Source organism: Cebidichthys violaceus, unplaced genomic scaffold (assembly GCF_023349555.1).
Source record: "Cebidichthys violaceus isolate CVI_PGR_0920_01 unplaced genomic scaffold, fCebVio1.0.p SCAF_6, whole genome shotgun sequence".
Lineage (NCBI taxonomy): Eukaryota > Metazoa > Chordata > Actinopteri > Perciformes > Stichaeidae > Cebidichthys > Cebidichthys violaceus.
In genome coordinates this window covers 7083371-7106478 of record NW_027176816.1, presented here as the reverse complement: position 1 = coordinate 7106478, position 23108 = coordinate 7083371, and the positions used below count along the sequence as shown (strand labels likewise).

At 39.9% G+C, this 23108-nt stretch overlaps 3 protein-coding genes across 3 annotated transcripts; 1 reads left to right on the top strand and 2 right to left on the bottom strand.

Moving 5' to 3' along the window:
* Positions 1 to 1859: 1859 nt before the first annotated feature.
* LOC137889639 (5' exonuclease Apollo-like) lies at positions 1860 to 6364 on the top strand. The gene is made up of 5 exons (XM_068733595.1): positions 1860 to 2062; positions 2588 to 2807; positions 3382 to 3547; positions 3744 to 3926; positions 4296 to 6364. The coding sequence occupies exons 2-5, from the start codon at positions 2610 to 2612 to the stop codon at positions 5570 to 5572; spliced, it is 1824 nt and encodes a 607-aa protein (XP_068589696.1). The 5' UTR covers positions 1860 to 2062; positions 2588 to 2609; the 3' UTR covers positions 5573 to 6364.
* A 1420-nt stretch (positions 6365 to 7784) lies between these two features.
* LOC137889461 (C-type lectin domain family 4 member G-like) lies at positions 7785 to 10072 on the bottom strand. The gene is made up of 2 exons (XM_068733332.1): positions 9526 to 10072; positions 7785 to 9236 (listed from the first exon to the last, which is right to left on the bottom strand). Exons 1-2 carry the CDS (start codon positions 9558 to 9560, stop codon positions 8147 to 8149), a joined length of 1125 nt encoding a protein of 374 aa, XP_068589433.1. The 5' UTR covers positions 9561 to 10072; the 3' UTR covers positions 7785 to 8146.
* A 2433-nt stretch (positions 10073 to 12505) lies between these two features.
* LOC137889466 (C-type lectin domain family 4 member G-like) lies at positions 12506 to 14243 on the bottom strand. The gene is made up of 2 exons (XM_068733340.1): positions 14128 to 14243; positions 12506 to 13842 (listed from the first exon to the last, which is right to left on the bottom strand). Exons 1-2 carry the CDS (start codon positions 14160 to 14162, stop codon positions 12753 to 12755), a joined length of 1125 nt encoding a protein of 374 aa, XP_068589441.1. The 5' UTR covers positions 14163 to 14243; the 3' UTR covers positions 12506 to 12752.
* Between the last annotated feature and the right edge of the window lie 8865 nt (positions 14244 to 23108).

Here is a 23108-nt window from a genome sequence, read left to right as displayed (position 1 = left end):
TGCCAAAGGCATAATATGTGTGTGAGGAGAGAAGTAGGGTCCAATTACTAAAAAGAAAGCATAAGGGAAATAATTTACAAATGCGACGAATGGTAAAGAATCAACTAAAGTATCTTACAGTTAGGGTAAAATTGTAATCACTTGCTGACTTGTCTCTTGACTGTATAAAGTTGCCTCACACAGTGTGCAATAATCTAAAGGGCATCCAGCTGTTTAACGTATCACAAAGCATAAGATGTGAACAGTAACAGGGGCACTCTGACTGTGCTCGACCCACTCTTGTTCAGTTAATCACCATTTCATCTCTAGCATAGGGTTTCCACCGTGTGTGTGTGTGTGTGTGTGTGTGTGTGTGTGTGTGTGTGTGTGTGTGTGTTGGGAAGATAGATAATTAACTGTAAGGCAGAGCATGATTAATGCGCCTCTGGATACGAGGAGAGGACATACGCTGTGCGAGGGGAATGTGAATGAGCAGCAATCCCAGGTATAATCCTGAAAAGTGAGTAGTGTGCAAACGTAGGGGTAGGGAGGCCTACAATGGATTGCTGTCACCATAGCAACGCCCCCATTTAGCACTAACCCCCCCCTTTAGTATATTGTAAGTATATAAATATTACAAATAGGATGTGATGATGTTCAGGACAATAACATACAGGACTATATGAATTTATAAAACCATCATACCAGATGAGTCAACAAAGGTTTTAGAGAGGAAGCAATCCATCATCCAGCATCACAATCAGATAAAAGTATTTTATTCATTGTACTGCTTTTTGTTTATGTTCTGTAATAGAAGAAAATAAGCTTGCATATAGAGTGAGAAAGATTCAAGACATGTTTTTATGTCATTCTGTGGATACAAAAAATCATGGTGTAGCATGTATTAAAATCATAGGTCATTGCTTTCTGAAATGAATCAAAGTATAAATCAAAATGAACATGAATGAATATGTAGCTTCTCCTGAACAAATACAATTGATATCCTTTCTAAATCTCTCATAATGTAAGCAGCTTACAAATAAATGTATTATCGAGAAATGTTCTATTTCACACAAATAAATAGAATCAAAACCGTTTCCTCTCTCTTGGCGCCACCTTCTGGAGAGTAAACCACAATTCAATCAATTTGAGGGAGATGCTCCTTACTTGACATTAATTAATTAACTACCTCTTTGCAGATCAGAATGATGTTTGTCTTGGTGGTATTGTGGATTATTAGTTCTGACAATTGGCTTTTACTAATTTAAGAAAAAGGACAAGTAGAGAGTTTTACTGTTATCTAAAAAAGCTTCAAAAACTGAAAATCTTTTAAAATTAGAATTAAGATGCATTCTGTGGTTGTCCATGTCTTGTGTGTTTAATTTAGTTTCCAGTCATGCAGCATTTCTTTAGGCTTATATTACTCATTTATTGTAAAGATATTTTTGGGTTTGCTGTTTTTAACGTCCTTGGGGATTAAAAAATGAAACTAAAGGTAATAAATATATGGCAGACCATTTCCAACAGAATATAATTATGAAAGATTATGTTAGAAATTATTAAAAACACCAAATATACGTTATGTCCCAATTATTAATTTCAATTCTGATTTTACTTAAAACTCAATCAGTAAATCTCATAAATAGGATTCACAGTGAGTCATAATTTTAAGTAATGCCAAAATGTATATTTCTAATTTACTATCTCGTTTGATGTTGTTTTCATCGCAGAACAGACTCGCTACCTGTCCATGGGACCCTCCATGGTACCACCTCCAGGTGGCAGTATGATAGAACAATGTGTACGACAGCTACAGTACAACACCGTAGAAGAAGAAGAAGAAGAAGAAGAAGAAGAAGAAGAAGAAGAAGAAGAAGAAGAAGAAGAAGAAGAAGAAGAAGAAGAAGAAGAAGAAGAAGAAGAAGAAGAAGAAGAAGAAGAAGAAGAAGAAGCGGCGCATACATCATACATGTATGAAGGGGCGTTGAGTGTTAACTTGAAAACAGAAATGGCGGGGTCCATAAACGGCTGTAAACACTGTGACTGAACATGTAACGACGGCCAGCTGCTTGTGATGTCGAAGGTTGGACAAGAGACTTTATAATCGCACAATAACGAAACAATTGTTTAATGCTAACTACTGCTAGCCACATTGTTTTTAGCAACGTCCGTAGTTCACTCTAGTGTCTTATTTTTGATTGCTTAACGCTGCATTCAATTATATCCAATGATGGCGTTGCTGTTCTGTTTTATTTGTATTTGTTGATTTTACTAAATTATTTTTTAATTTCTTTATTTTTATCGTATCAACTGTCTCACTGAGCTTTCTGTTATTGTTATTATTGCCTTGTTTTTGCTGCTTTGTCTGTCAAAGCACTTTGTAAACTCTGTTTTTAAAGGTGCTGTATAAATAAAGTTATTATTATTATTATTATTATTATTATTATCATCAATTATCACCGGTATGAAGGCAGTATTTTACCTGTGCCATGTACACTGAAATTTCCACAGCCGTTAAGTTTCATCACTGTGCGAGTCGCCAAATAACACGAATAGTCGTTCAAAATAGATAATAAACAGTTGTTAGCTCACCTGTTTGTGGTTGTAGGACATCCAGTGGAACCTCAGACATGTCAGGCAACGGAAAAGTCATCCCCAACACCCCGCTGGCCGTGGACTTCTGGCATGTGCGGAAGTGTCCGGGCACGCGGCTGTTTTTCTTGTCCCACATGCACAGCGACCACACGGTGGGTTTGACCTCCACTTGGAGCAACCGGCCCATCTACTGCTCACCAACCACCGCCGCTCTGCTCACGCTCAAACGGCAGGTGAGGGAAACACGAACGTGTGTACTGTGACTCAAGGTAAAATGTCACGTTATTTCTTACCTGCCTCATTCATAAAACAGTTCAGCGTGCTGTAGTTAACTGGAGGGACTGTTTTATGCGGATGGGATCCGTGCAGGCTCATTGGAGCAACTGGTCATGGGTCTGTGTGCTAGACAAACGGGGTGCTGAATTAGTAAAACAATGACTTCTGACTGTTTTTACATCCAGGTTTGGTTTAAATTGTGCTCATACCTGTTTTGCAGTGCTAAAATATTGACTTTAATTTTTTGTGTCAACCCAGTCTCTTTAATTTCTAGAAGACTAGAGGGTTATGTCAACATTCACTTAACTGTCCTTGTTTAATATAATAATAATACATTTCAGCAAACAAAATGAATGGATGATCCTCTTTTACTTTGTCAACATATTTGTCATGGTAAACATTATTCCAAGCCCTTGTTATGTGTTGCATGTATTTCAGAAGAAGATTGGCATCATAGGGTTGCCGTGGTTAAGAACAACAGTAGATATAAAGCTGTATTTCTTTTGCTGATCATTTATATTTTTTGAACAGGTGAAAGAACAGTGGATCCATCCACTAGAGCTAGATGAGCCGTACCTGTTGCCACTGGATGACATCGGCAAGGAGAGGCTGACCGTCACACTGATAGATGCCAACCATTGTCCGGGGGCTGTCATGTTTCTCTTCGAAGGCTACTTTGGCTCTATACTTTACACTGGTCAGTGTCTGAGTTCCTGGGCAACACATTTTATCTGATGCTTCTAGGATGTAGAAAAAAATTGTGTGTGTGTCTTAGTATTTTGAATTTGCTTTCCAACATCGTAATTGGTATCATATGACATACAAATATGTACAGGTACTTTATCAATTACGGAGTCAGGTAACAGTAAGCATTGACACATTATTCATTTCAGGTGACTTCAGATATACTCCCTCCATGTTGCGTGAGCCGTGCCTGAGGACCAACACCACTATAGATGTCCTGTACCTAGACAACACCAACTGTGATCCCAACCGCACCCTCCCCTCCAGACAGCGAGCCACTCAACAAATCAAAGAGATCATCCGCAGACACCCCAACCACAATGTTGTCATAGGTAATTTTATTTAGACTTTTCTAAACATGCCTTCTATACTTTCTCCTCATCTCAACAGGATGAACATACAGGTCCCCAAAAAGTTATATACTGTCAGCTCTCTTAACGCCTTTGACTTTATTTGAAACAGTTGTTTTTTCCCATCATTGTGGCTATGTGTGCTGTCTTTGACACATCTTTCTATTGTCACACCCCTGCACATGGTTAAAAAGAGTGATTTAATCAAGGTTCAAATCAAGCTAACAGCCTGAAAATTATCTTGGTTTGCCAGTTCACAAAAAGCTGCACTCTCTCATTTTTTGTGACATTGCTGTTGCTCCACACGCTCAGCTGAGGCAGACCCTCATGCTCTCTTGCGCTGCCTTGCAGGTCTCTACGCACTTGGAAAGGAGTCCCTGCTGTTGGAGCTGGCGATGGAGTTTAAGACCTGGATCGAGGTGAGCTTTGAGAGGATGGAGACCCTCAAAGCGCTGGAGCTGCCTGACGTCTTCACCACTGACCCAGGAGCCGGTCGTTTCCGAGCCGTGGAACAGTCAGAGATTTGCTCGGCCGCTTTAAACCAGTGGAACAAAGAACAACCCACTTTGGCCATTATTCCCACCAGCAGGCCTCTGATCTCTTTTCACTCCAACGTCCATGTGGTGCCGTACTCTGACCATTCCTCTTACCAAGAGCTGGAGGATTTTGTCTCCGCGCTTAAACCTACCTCCCTTGTACCCATTGTAGGAAACCATGTACCCGGAAGTTTCTTTGCCTTACTGCCCACCAAAAAGCGCCATGAAATCCTGGTGCCCGAGTCCGTCCGACACTGCATGTTGAGACAGCCTGAGAGCCAAATCGGCTCCTCCGCATACACCAGCCTGAGCCGCAGACGTTTCCAACCTCTTGTTCCCAGAGGGGTGGTGTTTGAGTCTCCTGAAAGGGGATCCAAGAAGCCTTGCGAAGAAGCCTGGGAGGCAGAGTGCCTGGAGCAGGATGCTTCTGAGGAAGAGATGGACACAGAAAGTGGTGAAAAGGACTCCGACTGCATCCTTGTTGACCTGAGCAAGGACCTCACCCCTAACAAAAACACAAGAGGGACTGGAGATTTGTGGAGCCTCAATATCGTCCAAACAGTGTCTGAAGATGTGGTGATGGCTGAGTCAGTGCCACTCAGTCAACTCAGTCAGAGCAACTTTGCTCCAGTGGAGATCCGGACCAACACCAAGGCCTGCTTGAAGTCTGTCAGGAAGACAAGAGGGCCTTTTGAAACTAATGCCAAAATAATCAGCGACACAGTTTCAAATGAAAATTACAGCAGCCAGCGTAGCAGACATGGTAATGTTCACAACAACCACACATTGTCAGTGAGTGATAGTGTGAGTCAGCACAGTGGACATGGAATTGATCAGGACAGTGACATAATGTCAAATGACCAACTGAACAACATTGTGACAACATTGCAGAGCAGCCTCGATAACGATTCCTCCTCGAAGACTGAGCTGAAGCAGGAGTATATAGAGGAGCTTGAAAGCAGTATTTTAAAGGCTCTCTCCTTCACAGAGGAGGACATGAAGGTGTGTGGCCTCTTGCAGCAGAACTTTGTGCAACAATTTTCTCTCTCTCCTTTCTGTGATGCACAAGAAGAGGACATCTCAGACAGATAATGTGACCCGACGTTCAAGGTTTTGCCTCGCTGTGTGTGTGTGTGTGTGTGTGTGTGTGTGTGTGTGTGTGTGTGTGTGTGTGTGTGTGTGTGTGTGTGTTTGTTTTAAAAAAGAGCCCTTTAAAGCCAACAAACTATTTTCTCAGTGGTAACTTCCTTATTTATATCATTTTGTATGTGTAGCCTGGAGTTTAGAAAAGCAGGCCTGTGATCAATCTTTGGACCTGACCTGTGAAGAGACTAACCTCTGCCCACACCTTTCATCACGGTAGCCATGGCGTCGTAGACAAGTATGCCAAGGCAGCTTTCTTTGGTTAAAAAAAAAAATCTAATTCAAAAAGTAATTAATTTAGTTGTCACTAACCACTGACTTTTATTGACCGGTATATGTGGTCGGGGCTGATGCACAGCTTACAGTAGTCTGTATTGGATGTTTGTAAAGTCACATTTCCACAATGATGGACAAGTAAGCTAGTTACTCTTGTTTAGTTTTTTTGCCTTGAGAACCACCTGTTTGGTAACAGCACTTGCTTTTCCGTTCTTTGTTTTGAGCAGTTGAAAATTCTTATGTTAGATCTGCCTTTTTCACCTTCATTTGTATATTTCCACTGCGTTTGAATAATGGTCTTTTTAAAGTCATTTTTAAAATCTTTGTTTTTTGTTATTGACAATCAAGGTGTTAAAGATAAATGGTGATTTTGGTATCATCTGTACTTTTTACTTGTACTTCATAATGAACAATGTTTGAGAAGATACTGTTCAAAATAAAGTGTGTTTTCCTGTATATCCTTAAGCAGCTGTGGCAGTGTTCTTTCTTTGTTAGTCAACTACTGCAGATGGATGAGTGTGAAAACATGTTTTATGTTACTGCTCATATTGATTAACAATCCAAGTGTAATTGTCAAGGGGCCAAAATCACTTCTCTTAAAAACATGCATGTGTATTGAAAAGCATGATTCCTTCTGATTGTATTATTCTTACAACAGGTTAATGTGCATTTCATAGTTGTTTTTGTCCCCATGACCACCTTTTAAAAGTAGCTGCTCTTATCCTTTTTAAATGTTTTGAGTAGACATGACATAAAGCAGCTGTGTGCAGCTTGGCTGCCCTCTGTGGGTATTTAACAAGTCGCTATGATAGTTCTAATCCCAAATCTTACCTGTTGGACTACAGTGCTTTAGAACTCTTTGCATTCAAATGATTTGACACGGTTTATATTTGTCAGTTGTCAGAACATGGGGCTTTTCCAACATGGCAAGTGATGTCTGCCAGTCATCCTCTCTGTACCTCATACACCCTTTTGAACATGTTATCTTGGACACGACCTTCCTCAACATGTTTGATTTACTTAGCTAACAGATACAATGTGCAACAAGGGGATCTATCAATTAACACATTTTCGTTTTCTTTCCAGGAGTTTTGGTTAGTCTCCAGCTCTGCCACAACAAGCTGCAGAAGGTAATCTGGACTAATACTTTTAATCACGACTGAGTCTCTCTGTGAATCAGTGAATCTTTCTGTTAATCGCTATAACATGAGGCACACTGTTGCACAGGGTGACATGTTCCTACGTTAAGGTTATGTTGAGCTGATCCAACACACACTGTCCTGCTTACATAAATCTACTCACTACAGCAATATGCATCATCACATTATATATTTCATCAAGAACATGTTGCATATAAGATCATGGAGAAATGCAACTACCACATTAACCAATTCTTAGAAGAATTTTAGAAATCAACCCAGGAAGTATTTGACTATTCAATAAAACATATTTTGGTAGATGCTGAAGGAGAATTATCTTTTTTTTCAAAGACTGATAGCGCCAATCTTTGGTTTAATTAATCCAGGCGGTTAAAAAAAGTAGATTACTTGATTTCCATAGTAATTATTGTTCTGGGTGTTGGCTCAAGTGAAGTCAGTTAGATCTTCATAAAGGAACTTTTCAAAAACATGTCTTTTCAGTTCTTAATCATGAGCATGTGAAACAGGAGTTATTAGCCAAATACATTTCAAAATCACAATTAGATAGGCCATATGAAATAACAACCTGGTATATAAAATAGGAAAGCGTATATATGGGCCTCTGCTGACTGGATTCAAGAGTCCTGCTTTGAAGTGGCTGTGTAAGATTTGCATGACATGTCCACTGTTGATAGAACCACACAGACCTTAAATATGCAGAACAATGCTATTTATTTGATGACACTTTATGGTAAACACAAATCACAACTATTTAAACATGCAGAACAAATGTCATTCATTTGATGACACTTTAAGGTAAACAAAAATCATAACTATTTAAACATGCAGAACAACAATTAACAACATTAATTTGATTACAACTATAACTATTTACATATGTCAGTTTAGCTTAGACTACTACAAATTCAGGTTAATTATCAAAGCAACAAGTGGAATAAACATTTTTTTAAAAATACACAAGAGGAATTCAATTGTCCAAAAACAATTCTAAAAACTATCAACATTTTGGCAATATCCGATACCAGTGACTGTGATTGAGCGTGCACATCTTAAGCAATAACATTCATGTGCATCACAGCTCTGTCACTCAGGACAGACTGAGGGCCATTGTCTCACAGATGTAGTGCCGCTCACCGGCACAGATAATATCGTCCCAGGAGTTCAGCCAATCCTCTGCTCCGATGTGTGCCGGCGGGACAATGGCCACACAGTCCTGCCCTGCCTCGTCCATGTCCCAGGAGGGGATGGCATTGTTTGGCTCCCTGTGCTTCCAGTAAATGACATCCCTGTCCACTGTGTGTCCACTCACCCAAAGGTAGAGGCCCTCCTTCACCAAGTCGTGCAACCCTATCCATGCAGAATGGAAGCCCTGAGGGTGCTGCTGTGCAAATTGATACGTCATGTTTGTTAAAAATGCCTGGTCCTCCTCATCCCAGACGGTGGCCAGGTCACCCCCCATGTCCATGCAGTACCGTCGTGCAGATTCCCACTTCTCTGCTTCCTCGGACAAGAGGAAGCAGCGCGAGGCGTGTTCAACCCAGCCTGGCATGCAGCGGGAGCACTGCAGGGACTCGTTGTTGCAGAAAGTCCACAGGAACGACAGTCTGCTGGAGAACAGGATCGAGCGCTGGTGTCGATTCTCTGCTTCCAGCTGAGCGGATGTTTGCTGCTCGTTGTTTAACTGCAGGTGCAACTGTTGGATTTCTGCAGACGCCAGGGTGATGATCTGCATGGATCGATTCTGCAGCAGGTTCAGGTTTCTGTTCTCTAACTCCACGAGTTCACAGCTTTCAAGGGTTGCATTCAGAAAGGCGTTCAGCTCGTCGTTCGTCACCTGTAACTGTGCCTTTTCTTGCAACGTGTCCTCCAACAGCAAGCTCAGCTGTGTAGTTTCAGCAGACAACAAGGTAAAGTTGTTCACGAGCAACTCCAGTTGGCCAGCCTCACCTTCCAGAAGGGTGACATTTTGATGAGTGGAATTCAGCAGTTGCTTCAGCTGATCATTTTTCATTTGCAACTGTTTGGTAGTTTTTGCCATATTCTGTAATTGCGCTGTCAGACGTTGCTGTGTAGTTATATTGGACCAGAGGACAGCGGCCACACCACAAATCGTCACCATCCAAATCCCAATTGAAATGGCTTTCCAACTGAATCTTGGCCTCTCTTCACCATTAACACTAAGAGCAAAAAACAAAAGGGATCAAGAGATGTCACTGAAAACAAGATGCTCTAAAATCACACACTCATGTAACCACATATCAATTAACGCTACGTAAATATGGCATGCATGATTTCCTTTACTGTACTGTTTCTCCAGCTCCTAGTTAAATATTATCACCCAATATTTGCACCAATACTACCTTGTTCTATCATTCAAATCAAAAACACATTAATTGTACCGATATATATATATATAAAAAAAACCTTAAAACAGACCTAAACAAGTGTTATAACTGATTTAATTACCGCGGGTTCAATTGAATATTCTCCAGATCAGCCATGTCTTCTCTGTTTAAGCAGTCTTTCTTCTGAATTAGCTGTTTTTAATCCACCAACAATCGCAGCAGCTCCAGCCAAGAAATTAACAAAGGAATGGAAATCAAAACATTATTTTTCAAATTGTATTTTCGACCCCAGGTTGCCATAACAACTTTAGATGCGCTGGAACACCGGAGCGAGATCACGTTGTTAATGTTATGTTATCGCGAGATGTAGGTATTATCCAAGGTGCGTGTAGGAGCCAGGTATGGCCTGTGTCTTTTTGTATACCCTTTTTTGTCACTTTCGGTACACTTCCGGTAATCGAGTCACGTGGTGTTGGGGATGGCCACAATGGGGTTATCAGCGGTTCAGTGATATTGGTCTGGTTGAATGAATGGAAGGAGAGGGGGTGAGAGAGGGAGCATTATTTTTTGTTGACCGCTTTATACGCGCTATTTGTACACGCTACAAACAGTACTATTGTCATTGTTGGACGTATGACTGTATGCTATCCAGAATCAAGTTGTTTGTTGTCCCCGAATAAACTCACAACACTCAGCCACTGGATCGGCGTGAATCATTTACAAGCAGCGCGTCCGCAGGTTGGTCTCCCCTGCTTAGCCTCTCGGTGACTAAGTTGAAGTTGCTGATAGTCACCTACAGTGCGTTTAATTGACTGAATGAAATGTATGGTGTGTGTCTGTCTGTCTGTCTGTCTGTGTGTGTGTGTGTGTGTGTGTGTTTTAAAAAAGAGCCCTTTAAAGCCAACAAACTATTTTCTTATTGGTAACTTCCTTATTTATATCATTTTGTATGTGTAGCCTGGAGTTTAGAAAAGCAGGCCTGTGATCAATCTTTGGACCTGACCTGTGAAGAGACTAACCTCTGCCCACACCTTTCATCACGGTAGCCATGGCGTCGTAGACAAGTATGCCAAGGCAGCTTTCTTTGGTTAAAAAAAAAAAATCGAATTCAAAAAGTAATTCATTTAGTTGTCACTAACCACTGACTTTTATTGACCGGTATATGTGGTCGGGGCTGATGCACAGCTTACAGTAGTCTGTATTGGATGTTTGTAAAGTCACATTTCCACAATGATGGACAAGTAAGCTAGTTACTCTTGTTTAGTTTTTTTGCCTTGAGAACCACCTGTTTGGTAACAGCACTTGCTTTTCCGTTCTTTGTTTTGAGCAGTTGAAAATTCTTATGTTAGATCTGCCTTTTTCACCTTCATTTGTATATTTCCACTGCGTTTGAATAATGGTCTTTTTAAAGTCATTTTTAAAATCTTTGTTTTTTGTTATTGAGAATCAAGGTGTTAAAGATAAATGGTGATTTTTGTATCATCTGTACTTTTTACTTGTACTTCATAATGAACAATGTTTGAGAAGATACTGTTCAAAATAAAGTGTGTTTTCCTGTATATCCTTAAGCAGCTGTGGCAGTGTTCTTTCTTTGTTAGTCAACTACTGCAGATGGATGAGTGTGAAAACATGTTTTATGTTACTGCTCATATTGATTAACAATCCAAGTGTAATTGTCAAGGGGCCAAAATCACTTCTCTTAAAAACATGCATGTGTATTGAAAAGCATGATTGCTTCTGATTGTATTATTCTTACAACAGGTTAATGTGCATTTCATAGTTGTTTTTGTTCCCATGACCACCTTTTAAAAGTAGCTGCTCTTATCCTTTTTAAATGTTTTGAGTAGACATGACATAAAGCAGCTGTGTGCAGCTTGGCTGCCCTCTGTGGGTATTTAACAAGTCGCTATGATAGTTCTAATCCCAAATCTTACCTGTTGGACTACAGTGCTTTAGAACTCTTTGCATTCAAATGATTTGACACGGTTTATATTTGTCAGTTGTCAGAACATGGGGCTTTTCCAACATGGCAAGTGATGTCTGCCAGTCATCCTCTCTGTACCTCATACACCCTTTTGAACATGTTATCTTGGACACGACCTTCCTCAACATGTTTGATTTACTTAGCTAACAGATACAATGTGCAACAAGGGGATCTATCAATTAACACATTTTCGTTTTCTTTCCAGGAGTTTTGGTTAGTCTCCAGCTCTGCCACAACAAGCTGCAGAAGGTAATCTGGACTAATACTTTTAATCACGACTGAGTCTCTCTGTGAATCAGTGAATCTTTCTGTTAATCGCTATAACATGAGGCACACTGTTGCACAGGGTGACATGTTCCTACGTTAAGGTTATGTTGAGCTGATCCAACACACACTGTCCTGCTTACATAAATCTACTCACTACAGCAATATGCATCATCAGATTATATATTTCATCAAGAACATGTTGCATATAAGATCATGGAGAAATGCAACTACCACATTAACCAATTCTTAGAAGAATTTTAGAAATCAACCCAGGAAGTATTTGACTATTCAATAAAACATATTTTGGTAGATGCTGAAGGAGAATTATCTTTTTTTTCAAAGACTGATAGCGCCAATCTTTGGTTTAATTAATCCAGGCGGTTAAAAAAAGTAGATTACTTGATTTCCATAGTAATTATTGTTCTGGGTGTTGGCTCAAGTGAAGTCAGTTAGATCTTCATAAAGGAACTTTTCAAAAACATCTCTTTTCAGTTCTTAATCATGAGCATGTGAAACAGGAGTTATTAGCCAAATACATTTCAAAATCACAATTAGATAGGCCATATGAAATAACAACCTGGTATATAAAATAGGAAAGCGTATATATGGGCCTCTGCTGACTGGATTCAAGAGTCCTGCTTTGAAGTGGCTGCGTAAGATTTGCATGACATGTCCACTGTTGATAGAACCACACAGACCTTAAATATGCAGAACAATGCTATTTATTTGATGACACTTTATGGTAAACACAAATCACAACTATTTAAACATGCAGAACAAATGTCATTCATTTGATGACACTAAGGTAAACAAAAATCATAACTATTTAAACATGCAGAACAACAATTAACAACATTAATTTGATTACAACTATAACTATTTACATATGTCAGTTTAGCTTAGACTACTACAAATTCAGGTTAATTATCAAAGCAACAAGTGGAATAAACATTTTTTTAAAAATACACAAGAGGAATTCAATTGTCCAAAAACAATTCTAAAAACTATCAACATTTTGGCAATATCCGATACCAGTGACTGTGATTGAGCGTTCACATCTTAAGCAATAACATTCATGTGCATCACAGCTCTGTCACTCAGGACAGACTGAGGGCCATTGTCTCACAGATGTAGTGCCGCTCACCGGCACAGATAATATCGTCCCAGGAGTTCAGCCAATCCTCTGCTCCGATGTGTGCCGGCGGGACAATGGCCACACAGTCCTGCCCTGCCTCGTCCATGTCCCAGGAGGGGATGGCATTGTTTGGCTCCCTGTGCTTCCAGTAAATGACATCCCTGTCCACTGTGTGTCCACTCACCCAAAGGTAGAGGCCCTCCTTCACCAAGTCGTGCAACCCTATCCATGCAGAATGGAAGCCCTGAGGGTGCTGCTGTGCAAATTGATACGTCATGTTTGTTAAAAATGCCTGGTCCTCCTCATCCCAGACGGTGGCCAGGTCACCCCCCATGTCCATGCAGTACCGTCGTGCAGATTCCCACTTCTCTGCTTCCTCGGACAAGAGGAAGCAGCGCGAGGCGTGTTCAACCCAGCCTGGCATGCAGCGGGAGCACTGCAGGGACTCGTTGTTGCAGAAAGTCCACAGGAACGACAGTCTGCTGGAGAACAGGATCGAGCGCTGGTGTCGATTCTCTGCTTCCAGCTGAGCGGATGTTTGCTGCTCGTTGTTTAACTGCAGGTGCAACTGTTGGATTTCTGCAGACGCCAGGGTGATGATCTGCATGGATCGATTCTGCAGCAGGTTCAGGTTTCTGTTCTCTAACTCCACGAGTTCACAGCTTTCAAGGGTTGCATTCAGAAAGGCGTTCAGCTCGTCGTTCGTCACCTGTAACTGTGCCTTTTCTTGCAACGTGTCCTCCAACAGCAAGCTCAGCTGTGTAGTTTCAGCAGACAACAAGGTAAAGTTGTTCACGAGCAACTCCAGTTGGCCAGCCTCACCTTCCAGAAGGGTGACATTTTGATGAGTGGAATTCAGCAGTTGCTTCAGCTGATCATTTTTCATTTGCAACTGTTTGGTAGTTTTTGCCATATTCTGTAATTGCGCTGTCAGACGTTGCTGTGTAGTTATATTGGACCAGAGGACAGCGGCCACACCACAAATCGTCACCATCCAAATCCCAATTGAAATGGCTTTCCAACTGAATCTTGGCCTCTCTTCACCATTAACACTAAGAGCAAAAAACAAAAGGGATCAAGAGATGTCACTGAAAACAAGATGCTCTAAAATCACACACTCATGTAACCACATATCAATTAACGCTACGTAAATATGGCATGCATGATTTCCTTTACTGTACTGTTTCTCCAGCTCCTAGTTAAATATTATCACCCAATATTTGCACCAATACTACCTTGTTCTATCATTTAAATCAAAAACACATATTAATTGTACCGGTATATTTAAAAAAAACCTTAAAACAGACCTAAACAAGTGTTATAACTGATTTAATTACCGCGGGTTCAATTGAATATTCTCCAGATCAGCCATGTCTTCTCTGTTTAAGCAGTCTTTCTTCTGAATTAGCTGTTTTTAATCCACCAACAATCGCAGCAGCTCCAGCCAAGAAATTAACAAAGGAATGGAAATCAAAACATTATTTTCCAAATTGTATTTTCGACCCCAGGTTGCCATAACAACTATAGATGCGCTGGAACACCGGAGCGAGATCACGTTGTTAATGTTATGTTATCGCGAGATGTAGGTATTATCCAAGGTGCGTTTATTTGACTGAATGAAATGTATGTTGTTGCCCCTTCACGCGACACACAAATACAAATAGCTGCGAATGTTTAATTATATCATAATATGTTCTAGAGTAGTAACTCTACTTCAACTAGTATTCTGACACTTTCTGGTATATTTTATATATACCTGTCTGTATTGCTAGACCGTGTAACGCCACCTTGCTAGCAAGAAATGAGCAGTGGTGGAAATACGTAGCCTAGCTAACGGTGAGGCTAACTGCTAATTGTTTGAGGTAACAAGTTACTTCTACGCTACTTTGCTTTGGTAACGTTACTTCTCCGATATTCAGTGAGAAGTAATGTTTGTTTTACCGTTTACGTGACAGCTACTTGCCACTTGTACAGATTAAGATTATACAGACAAAACATTGACGTTAACACTTGGCTAACACTCACTGGTGGTTGTTTTAAATTGTGAGTAACGTTACTATTACTAGTATGACTTAAGATCTTCTTAAATAATAGTAGCTATGTACTTTTATCTTAGTGACATTTGGTGCGCGTGTGTCTACAAAAGTCTTCACACACGAATGTTACATTTTTTTTTTAAATCAATCAACTCTTCCTCTTCTGTTGGACTTTACAGGACATAGACTCCTCCAAAATAAGACAGCAAGTTACACCTTTATGTCTCAGCTACACATGTAAATACAAGTTAAACACAATAAAAAGTATATTGTTAACAATAAAAAGTCTTTGGCAAATAAGACGGACGAGCTCGGCGCGCTGGTAAAGACCGTGAGGGTCTTCCGTGAGTGTAGCGTCATGTGTTTCACGGAGACATGGCTGCACGCGGATTTCCCCGACCACAGTGCGTCGGTGCCCGGCTTCAGGACTTTTCGGGCGGACAGTGACGTCATACAGAGCGGTAACAAGAGAGGTGGCGGGATTGCAGTGTATGTGAACGAGAGGTGGTGCAATCCCGACCACCTGTGTGTGAAGGAACGTTTCTGTAGCCCGGATATTGAACTGTTAGCCGTGGGAATGCGTCCTTACTATTTGCCGAGGGAGTTCTCATTCGCCATTGTTGTGGCTGTGTACATACCTCCATCAGCTGACGCTGAGAGGGCAGTGGACACCATCCACTCCACTGTATCTGGACTGCTGAGTCAACATCCTGGTGCATTTTTGGCAATTACTGGAGACTTTAATCACACCACCCTGGATAAAGCCTTTTTTTTTACTTAGATAACAGATACAATGTGCAACAAGGGGATCTATCAATTAACACATTTTCGTTTTCTTTCCAGGAGTTTTGGTTAGTCTCCAGCTCTGCCACAACAAGCTGCAGAAGGTAATCTGGACTAATACTTTTAATCACGACTGAGTCTCTCTGTGAATCAGTGAAGCAGTCTTTCTTCTGAATTAGCTGTTTTTAATCCACCAACAATCGCAGCAGCTCCAGCCAAGAAATTAACAAAGGAATGGAAATCAAAACATTATTTTTCAAATTGTATTTTCGACCCCAGGTTGCCATAACAACTTTAGATGCGCTGGAACACCGGAGCGAGATCACGTTGTTAATGTTATGTTATCGCGAGATGTAGGTATTATCCAAGGTGCGTGTAGGAGCCAGGTATGGCCTGTGTCTTTTTGTATACCCTTTTTTGTCACTTTCGGTACACTTCCGGTAATCGAGTCACGTGGTGTTGGGGATGGCCACAATGGGGTTATCAGCGGTTCAGTGATATTGGTCTGGTTGAATGAATGGAAGGAGAGGGGGTGAGAGAGGGAGCATTATTTTTGTTGACCGCTTTATACGCGCTATTTGTACACGCTACAAACAGTACTATTGTCATTGTTGGACGTATGACTGTATGCTATCCAGAATCAAGTTGTTTGTTGTCCCCGAATAAACTCACAACACTCAGCCACTGGATCGGCGTGAATCATTTACAAGCAGCGCGTCCGCAGGTTGGTCTCCCCTGCTTAGCCTCTCGGTGACTAAGTTGAAGTTGCTGATAGTCACCTACAGTGCGTTTAATTGACTGAATGAAATGTATGGTGTGTGTCTGTCTGTCTGTCTGTCTGTGTGTGTGTGTGTGTGTGTGTGTGTTTTAAAAAAGAGCCCTTTAAAGCCAACAAACTATTTTCTTATTGGTAACTTCCTTATTTATATCATTTTGTATGTGTAGCCTGGAGTTTAGAAAAGCAGGCCTGTGATCAATCTTTGGACCTGATCTGTGAAGAGACTAACCTCTGCCCACACCTTTCATCACGGTAGCCATGGCGTCGTAGACAAGTATGCCAAGGCAGCTTTCTTTGGTTAAAAAAAAAAATCTAATTCAAAAAGTAATTCATTTAGTTGTCACTAACCACTGACTTTTATTGACCGGTATATGTGGTCGGGGCTGATGCACAGCTTACAGTAGTCTGTATTGGATGTTTGTAAAGTCACATTTCCACAATGATGGACAAGTAAGCTAGTTACTCTTGTTTAGTTTTTTTGCCTTGAGAACCACCTGTTTGGTAACAGCACTTGCTTTTCCGTTCTTTGTTTTGAGCAGTTGAAAATTCTTATGTTAGATCTGCCTTTTTCACCTTCATTTGTATATTTCCACTGCGTTTGAATAATGGTCTTTTTAAAGTCATTTTTAAAATCTTTGTTTTTTGTTATTGAGAATCAAGATGCTAAAGATAAATGGTGATTTTTGTATCATCTGTACTTTTTACTTGTACTTCATAATGAACAATGTTTGAGAGGATACTGTTCAAAATAAAGTGTGTTTTCCTGTATATCCTTAAGCAGCTGTGGCAGTGTTCTTTCTTTGTTAGTCAACTACTGCAGATGGATGAGTGTGAAAACATGTTTTATGTTACTGCTCATATTGATTAACAATCCAAGTGTAATTGTCAAGGGGCCAAAATCACTTCTCTTAAAAACATGCATGTGTATTGAAAAGCATAATTGCTTCTGATTGTATTATTCTTACAACAGGTTAATGTGCATTTCATAGTTGTTTTTGTCCCCATGACCACCTTTTAAAAGTAGCTGCTCTTATCCTTTTTACATGTTTTGAGTAGACATGACATAAAGCAGCTGTGTGCAGCTTGGCTGCCCTCTGTGGGTATTTAACAAGTCGCTATGATAGTTCTAATCCCAAATCTTACCTGTTGGACTACAGTGCTTTAGAACTCTTTTATACCTCTGAACATTTTGTATTAACTATTTGCTTTTTTACTTCTGGTTGTATTTGATTAAAATAACTAAAACAAAGCCACATATTACAATGCAACCTTTTCTGTAAATATAGTATGCATATGTATTGGAGACTTATGCTTTATGTGATGCATTACTGCATACTGTATTTATGTTGATCTCATATTTATGAGCCTAGCAGCATTGTTTGTTTTAAAAAAGTAAAATGTCCCTCTTCAGAAAGATTAATTTCTTGTGAAGTCAAGGAAAATTAGAACTGTAATATTTATGTTGAATACCGGCTGGACTTTTTCCTCAATAAATTGCCCTTTTATTTGCAAGAGAATGTGCTGTGATGTCCCGTTTTGACAATATTTTTTTAAGCCTGATGACTAAAGAAGTCCTCACTGAGATTTTTGTCAGCATCTACTGTATAAGTAAGCTAAGGATTCACAGCTGCTTCCTGTTGCAATGCTGTCATTCCTCCCTAAGATGGCAGTAGTTTATAAAAAAAAAAAAATCAGCAGATGCTTTTACTTTGTCTTGCTTCTCATTTAATTATGTTTTAGGTTTCTGCAGTATGTCTGATTCCTGCAGCACATTTTTTAGTTTTGTATATTTGGTCGGGAAAAGCATACTGAGCAGTAATGACTCTGCTCTCAAAAAATCCCATTTTGTCTCCATGGTTTTTATAAAAGATAATAAAAATGTTATATTACCTCAATTAGCACATCCAGAAACTGATTGTCAAAAAATGAACAGAAGCCTGCTATGCTCTTAATGTGCAGGTCTTACTGCATTGTTCAAAATTTGCATATTTATATTTGTACAATGTTGAGGTAAGCATGCTGCACTAGCTGACTACAAAGCAGGACCAACTGTCGCCCTGCATTGAAAATGTTACATAAGGAACAGTATAACCAGAAAACTGTACTTAAGAGTATTAAAAGTAATAAATACAGAAACATTACCCTTTTGACAGTTATATATTTATTACATATCATTAGTTTATTATTTATTTTATTGTGTATTTGAGTGTTGCAGCTGCTAGAGGTGGAGCTGGTTTTAACTAATTTATTTGAGAATGCAACTAATAAATGTTTTCCATGAAGGATTAATCTCTCAATTATTACAATACATTTTCACAATAAATCAATTGTTTCAAAAGAAAACAGAGAGAGATGCCATCACAATTACCAAGTGGGCACATGGGTACAAAATAATAATAATAATAAAAAAAAAGAATACATATATGAATATAAAAAGACAATAAAATTACTATTAAGCAGTAAATCCTTACACGTGAAGAGCTGAAACCATGAAATGCATTTTTTTGCATGAAAAAATGTAATTATTTCAACAATTATCAAAACAGTTCCCAATTAATTTTCCGTAGTTTAATGGGTGGGTAGGGTGACAGTTTGCATTAACACTCCTGCATATTTTACACACGCCTGCTTTTTTCCCTGCAGCCCAAAAATGTTATTGTAAGTAAGTGCTGCAAAAACTGCAAAAAAAACAAAAAAACATGTTTGTGACAAAAACAGAATATGGGAGAAAAAATAACAACGTTTTACACTATAAGATAATATGAAGCTCTGGCAGTGAGACCAGGAAATGAGAGGAAATGGAGTGTCACATACTCCTACCAGCATCCCAGCAGGGTATTAGGGCTAAAGTAATGGATTTCTCACACATACCATTACTTCAAAGTGGAAATCATCAGGAAGCTGCTAACTGCGAGGCCAAGCCCTTTTACCTGGAGTAAAGCGGCTCTAGAATGAGATGACTATTGCAATGGTCAGTCAACTCTCCCTTCAAGTGAATATTTCTGTTCAGGATGGTGTTCTGATTGGCAGAGACTCTGCCTACCTCCTCATGTATCTGACAATTCTACCTGCAGAAAGAAGTGCTGGAATATGACATTTGGCACCAAAATCCACCCAGGATCAAAGTGCAGAGTTGGTTGTTTTTCTTTTCTCTTTGCATTGTAAAGAAGGTCAGGATGCTGCTGTGCAATTTACAGATCTGTTCCTGTAAGGGCTCTCAGCACATTCTTCAACTGTTACTAGGGACTAAAATGTGCTTCCACTCAAGACCCGCAAATCTAAAAAAGATAAAGAACCCGACAAGCGAGCACACCAAGCCTCTGTTTTGGGTGTTGAAGCACTTAATCACAGTTCACAGCTACTGTAGTGTAATACAGGAAGGTCTGTGCATCTTTGAACAGGATCTGTTCATCATTTGTTTGTGATCTGAGTCTGGATGTTACAACAACTGCATTGTTTTGGAAGTGTTGGTTTGAAAAGAAATGAAGCCTTTTCTGTCTCATTCCTGTCATATAAACCCTTTAACATTGTGAATATCTTATTGTCAAGGTCCTGTTTTTGCCTGTTTTGTATTTCAGTGTATTAGTAAGATTCAGCTGATACTCACGGTTCAGATCATATCACGGTTTTGCCCCAATCAAGTTTTTGTGCCGCCAATTGTCGATTGTTGCTGAGCCAAATCGGCCGATACAGATAATTTTTGTTATAATGCTGTGAAAAGATCTTCTTCAAACAACAGTTTCTCGCCAAAAACTACATTTTACAAAATTACATTTGAACTCATCATAATAACGCTCTAATTTACCTTCGCCCAATACTAATTTTTACTGAACAGAGCTTGAATCCATCATAATGTTACTGAAGGAAACCTCTGTATATTAGCTGTTAGTGGTGCTGCTAAAGTTACTAGCTTTCCTACTTCCGATTTCAACAATGTAACATTATTAAACTAGAAATAGTTGTAGATAACAATCGACCGTAAAACATTATCTCATGGTCAGACAGTGTAATTAATCCACGGTTCACATGCGTGCTGAATCCTTTGGGGGGTCAAATCAATTACGCCGACTTTATTCATATTTTTGTGTGTTAAGCGCACATGTTTATTGATATAACCTAACATTTGCTTTTATTTATTTACTTTCTTATTGTCTTTCCTTTCCTTTCACACAGCTCATACATACATTCACAAGCACACGCTGTTTTGGAAAAACTTCTAATTATAAATCGGGAGAAGAGTTTTGTTCACAAATCCAAAGATAATAATGAAGTCTTCAAATGATTCAAAGTTGTCCCCTTCTATTTTATTTTGCTTGCAAGGGAAAGATGCACCACAGCCACCTCAGTCAGTGTCTGTGATGAAAAGTTCAACATCGTACAAGATACCAAACCATTTTATGCACACATGAGTTCACGCTCTGGGATAAATCATAGACAGGGAGTGGATGTTTTCGTACCCTGGCTATCGTTCTTATCTAAATACATGCCAGGTGCGTTAACTGGGAGTCAGTGATTGTTCTACGGTCCGTCTCAAACTTGCCATACAGACAAAGAAGACACTGTGTCTTCACTTTCTCTTTCTGAAGTGGGAGTGTGTGGCCAGCCTTGAGAAACAAGACACTGTGTTCATTAAAACTGATTAACTACTTCTATAGGACTGCTGTGTTATGTCAGTATTTGTGTTCCTCACCTTACCTTTCAGTTTTACATCTTTTAAAACATTTCATGATATAAGAATATATTTTTTCCCATTACAGCCTATTCCAATTTAAGGTCATGCCATTCGTTTTGCGAAATGCTTGCGCCACCTTCCAGAGGTTGATGGAAATAGTTCTGGGGGAGCTGAAGGGCAAGATCTGCATTGTCTACATAGACGATATTATCGTCTTTTCTCAAATTCAAGAACAACACTTGCATGAGACTTGGGTCTCATGAAAGTCATGGGTCTGTGCACTGTCAGGTCGCCTTTGAACACCTTAGGATTTGTTGCAGTCACCACCTGTGCTGGCTCAGCCGAGGCTACACCTTGGTTTTCAGATTCACTGTGATGCGGGTTTTGGAGCTGTCTTGATGCAGACCATTGAGGGAGACAAAAGAGTCATCGCCTTTGCTTCATGGCCTCTCCAGGATGCTGAATTGAGGTATTTCACCTCGGAGAAGAAATGCCTTGCAGTTGTGTTGGCGGTGGAGAAGTGGCGCCTTTACCTAGAAGGGAAAGTATTTGATGTATTTACAGACCACAGTGCTCTGGCCTGGGCATTCAACTGTCCCAAAGCATCATCCTGTCTCACCAGATGGACTCTGCGACTGCAGGCCTTCTCCTTCCGGGTCCATTATAAGAAGGGTTGCTGTAACGTTGTTCCTGATGCACTGTCCCGCACACCACCACCACAAGAAAGTAGTGTGTGTGTGGCTGTCGCCAAATCTCGCTGGTCTGATCTACCCAGTTCCCTTCAGGACATTGAAGAGGCTCAGCAGACTGACCCTTTATGCCAGGAGTATGGTCAAACCATTTGCCAGCCCACAACTGGCCGCATTCACTATCATCTACAGCAGGTGTCACTAATAGGCGGACCGCGGGCCAGATCCGGACCCAGACGTCGTTGTATCCGGGCCGTGACCTGAAACCGAAAGATGATTGAGAATTATTGAATTTTGATGGAACACTTCTATTTAAACCGGGGCAGCTTTTCTCGCCTTTACGGCAGTCGTTCAGCGATCCAGGAAACCCACCAATTACATGTGTTGTAAATCATCTCATGTGATGCTACTCGGCCAATCATATCATATGTGTATTTCGATAAGCATTGCCCTCAACTCGAGTGAGATAAACACACACTGCAGAGAGGCGGGGCGAGAAAGCGTCTGAGAGACGTGAGTCAGAGTAGTTATTTCACATGGCGTTCCTCAAAGAGAGAAAAGTCAACAACAAGACCAGAGTCTTTACCAAGAATGGAAAGACTCATGTTAATTCTTCCCACAGGCAGTTCAATACCAGTATGTTTCGTGTGTTCAGAGACTGGCGATTATTAAAAGCAGTGAGATGAGGCGCCACTACAAGACCTAAACCTAAGAGCTTAATATGATCAGAATCCTAGCTTAATATTTGTAACTGTCTAACAATTATGTTAACAGAGAGGAATAGAAGTGGTTTCAATAACCACAGGTAAATTCTCTGCACACAATTTTTCTTCTCTTTTTAGAAGATGAGAAAAATATAACATGTTTTTTTTGAGTGACATCACTTCACACCTGAATGAACTGAATTTAAAGCTGCAGAACAGTTCATTTTTCGAAAATGAAGTACTTTATTTTAAGATGCACATTTAAAAAAAAGCTTTCTGTTATGTATTGTGTTTTTTGAATCCAGTCCAGATATTATTCAATTGAACTTTCTACATTTTAAATGACAGTCAGTTGTTGACTATATGCAGACATTAATACAACTGTTGGCTACTTCAATATGGGTCTAAATCATAGCAAATTAGACATTATTGTGATATTCCAAACCTTTGCATGAGGAGATTCTCTCGAACTGGACCTCGTTGAATTTTAATTGAATACCCCTGATCTAAATGATCAAAATTGACTTGGAAGGATGTTCAGGCCTAGAAGGGGAAAAGTACTGGTTTTGAGTTGTATATATTTATAATTTTGTTTTTCACAAACGTGGTTTGAAATTAGGAAATTAAATAAAGGTTTGCTTTTGTGGTCTTCTCTC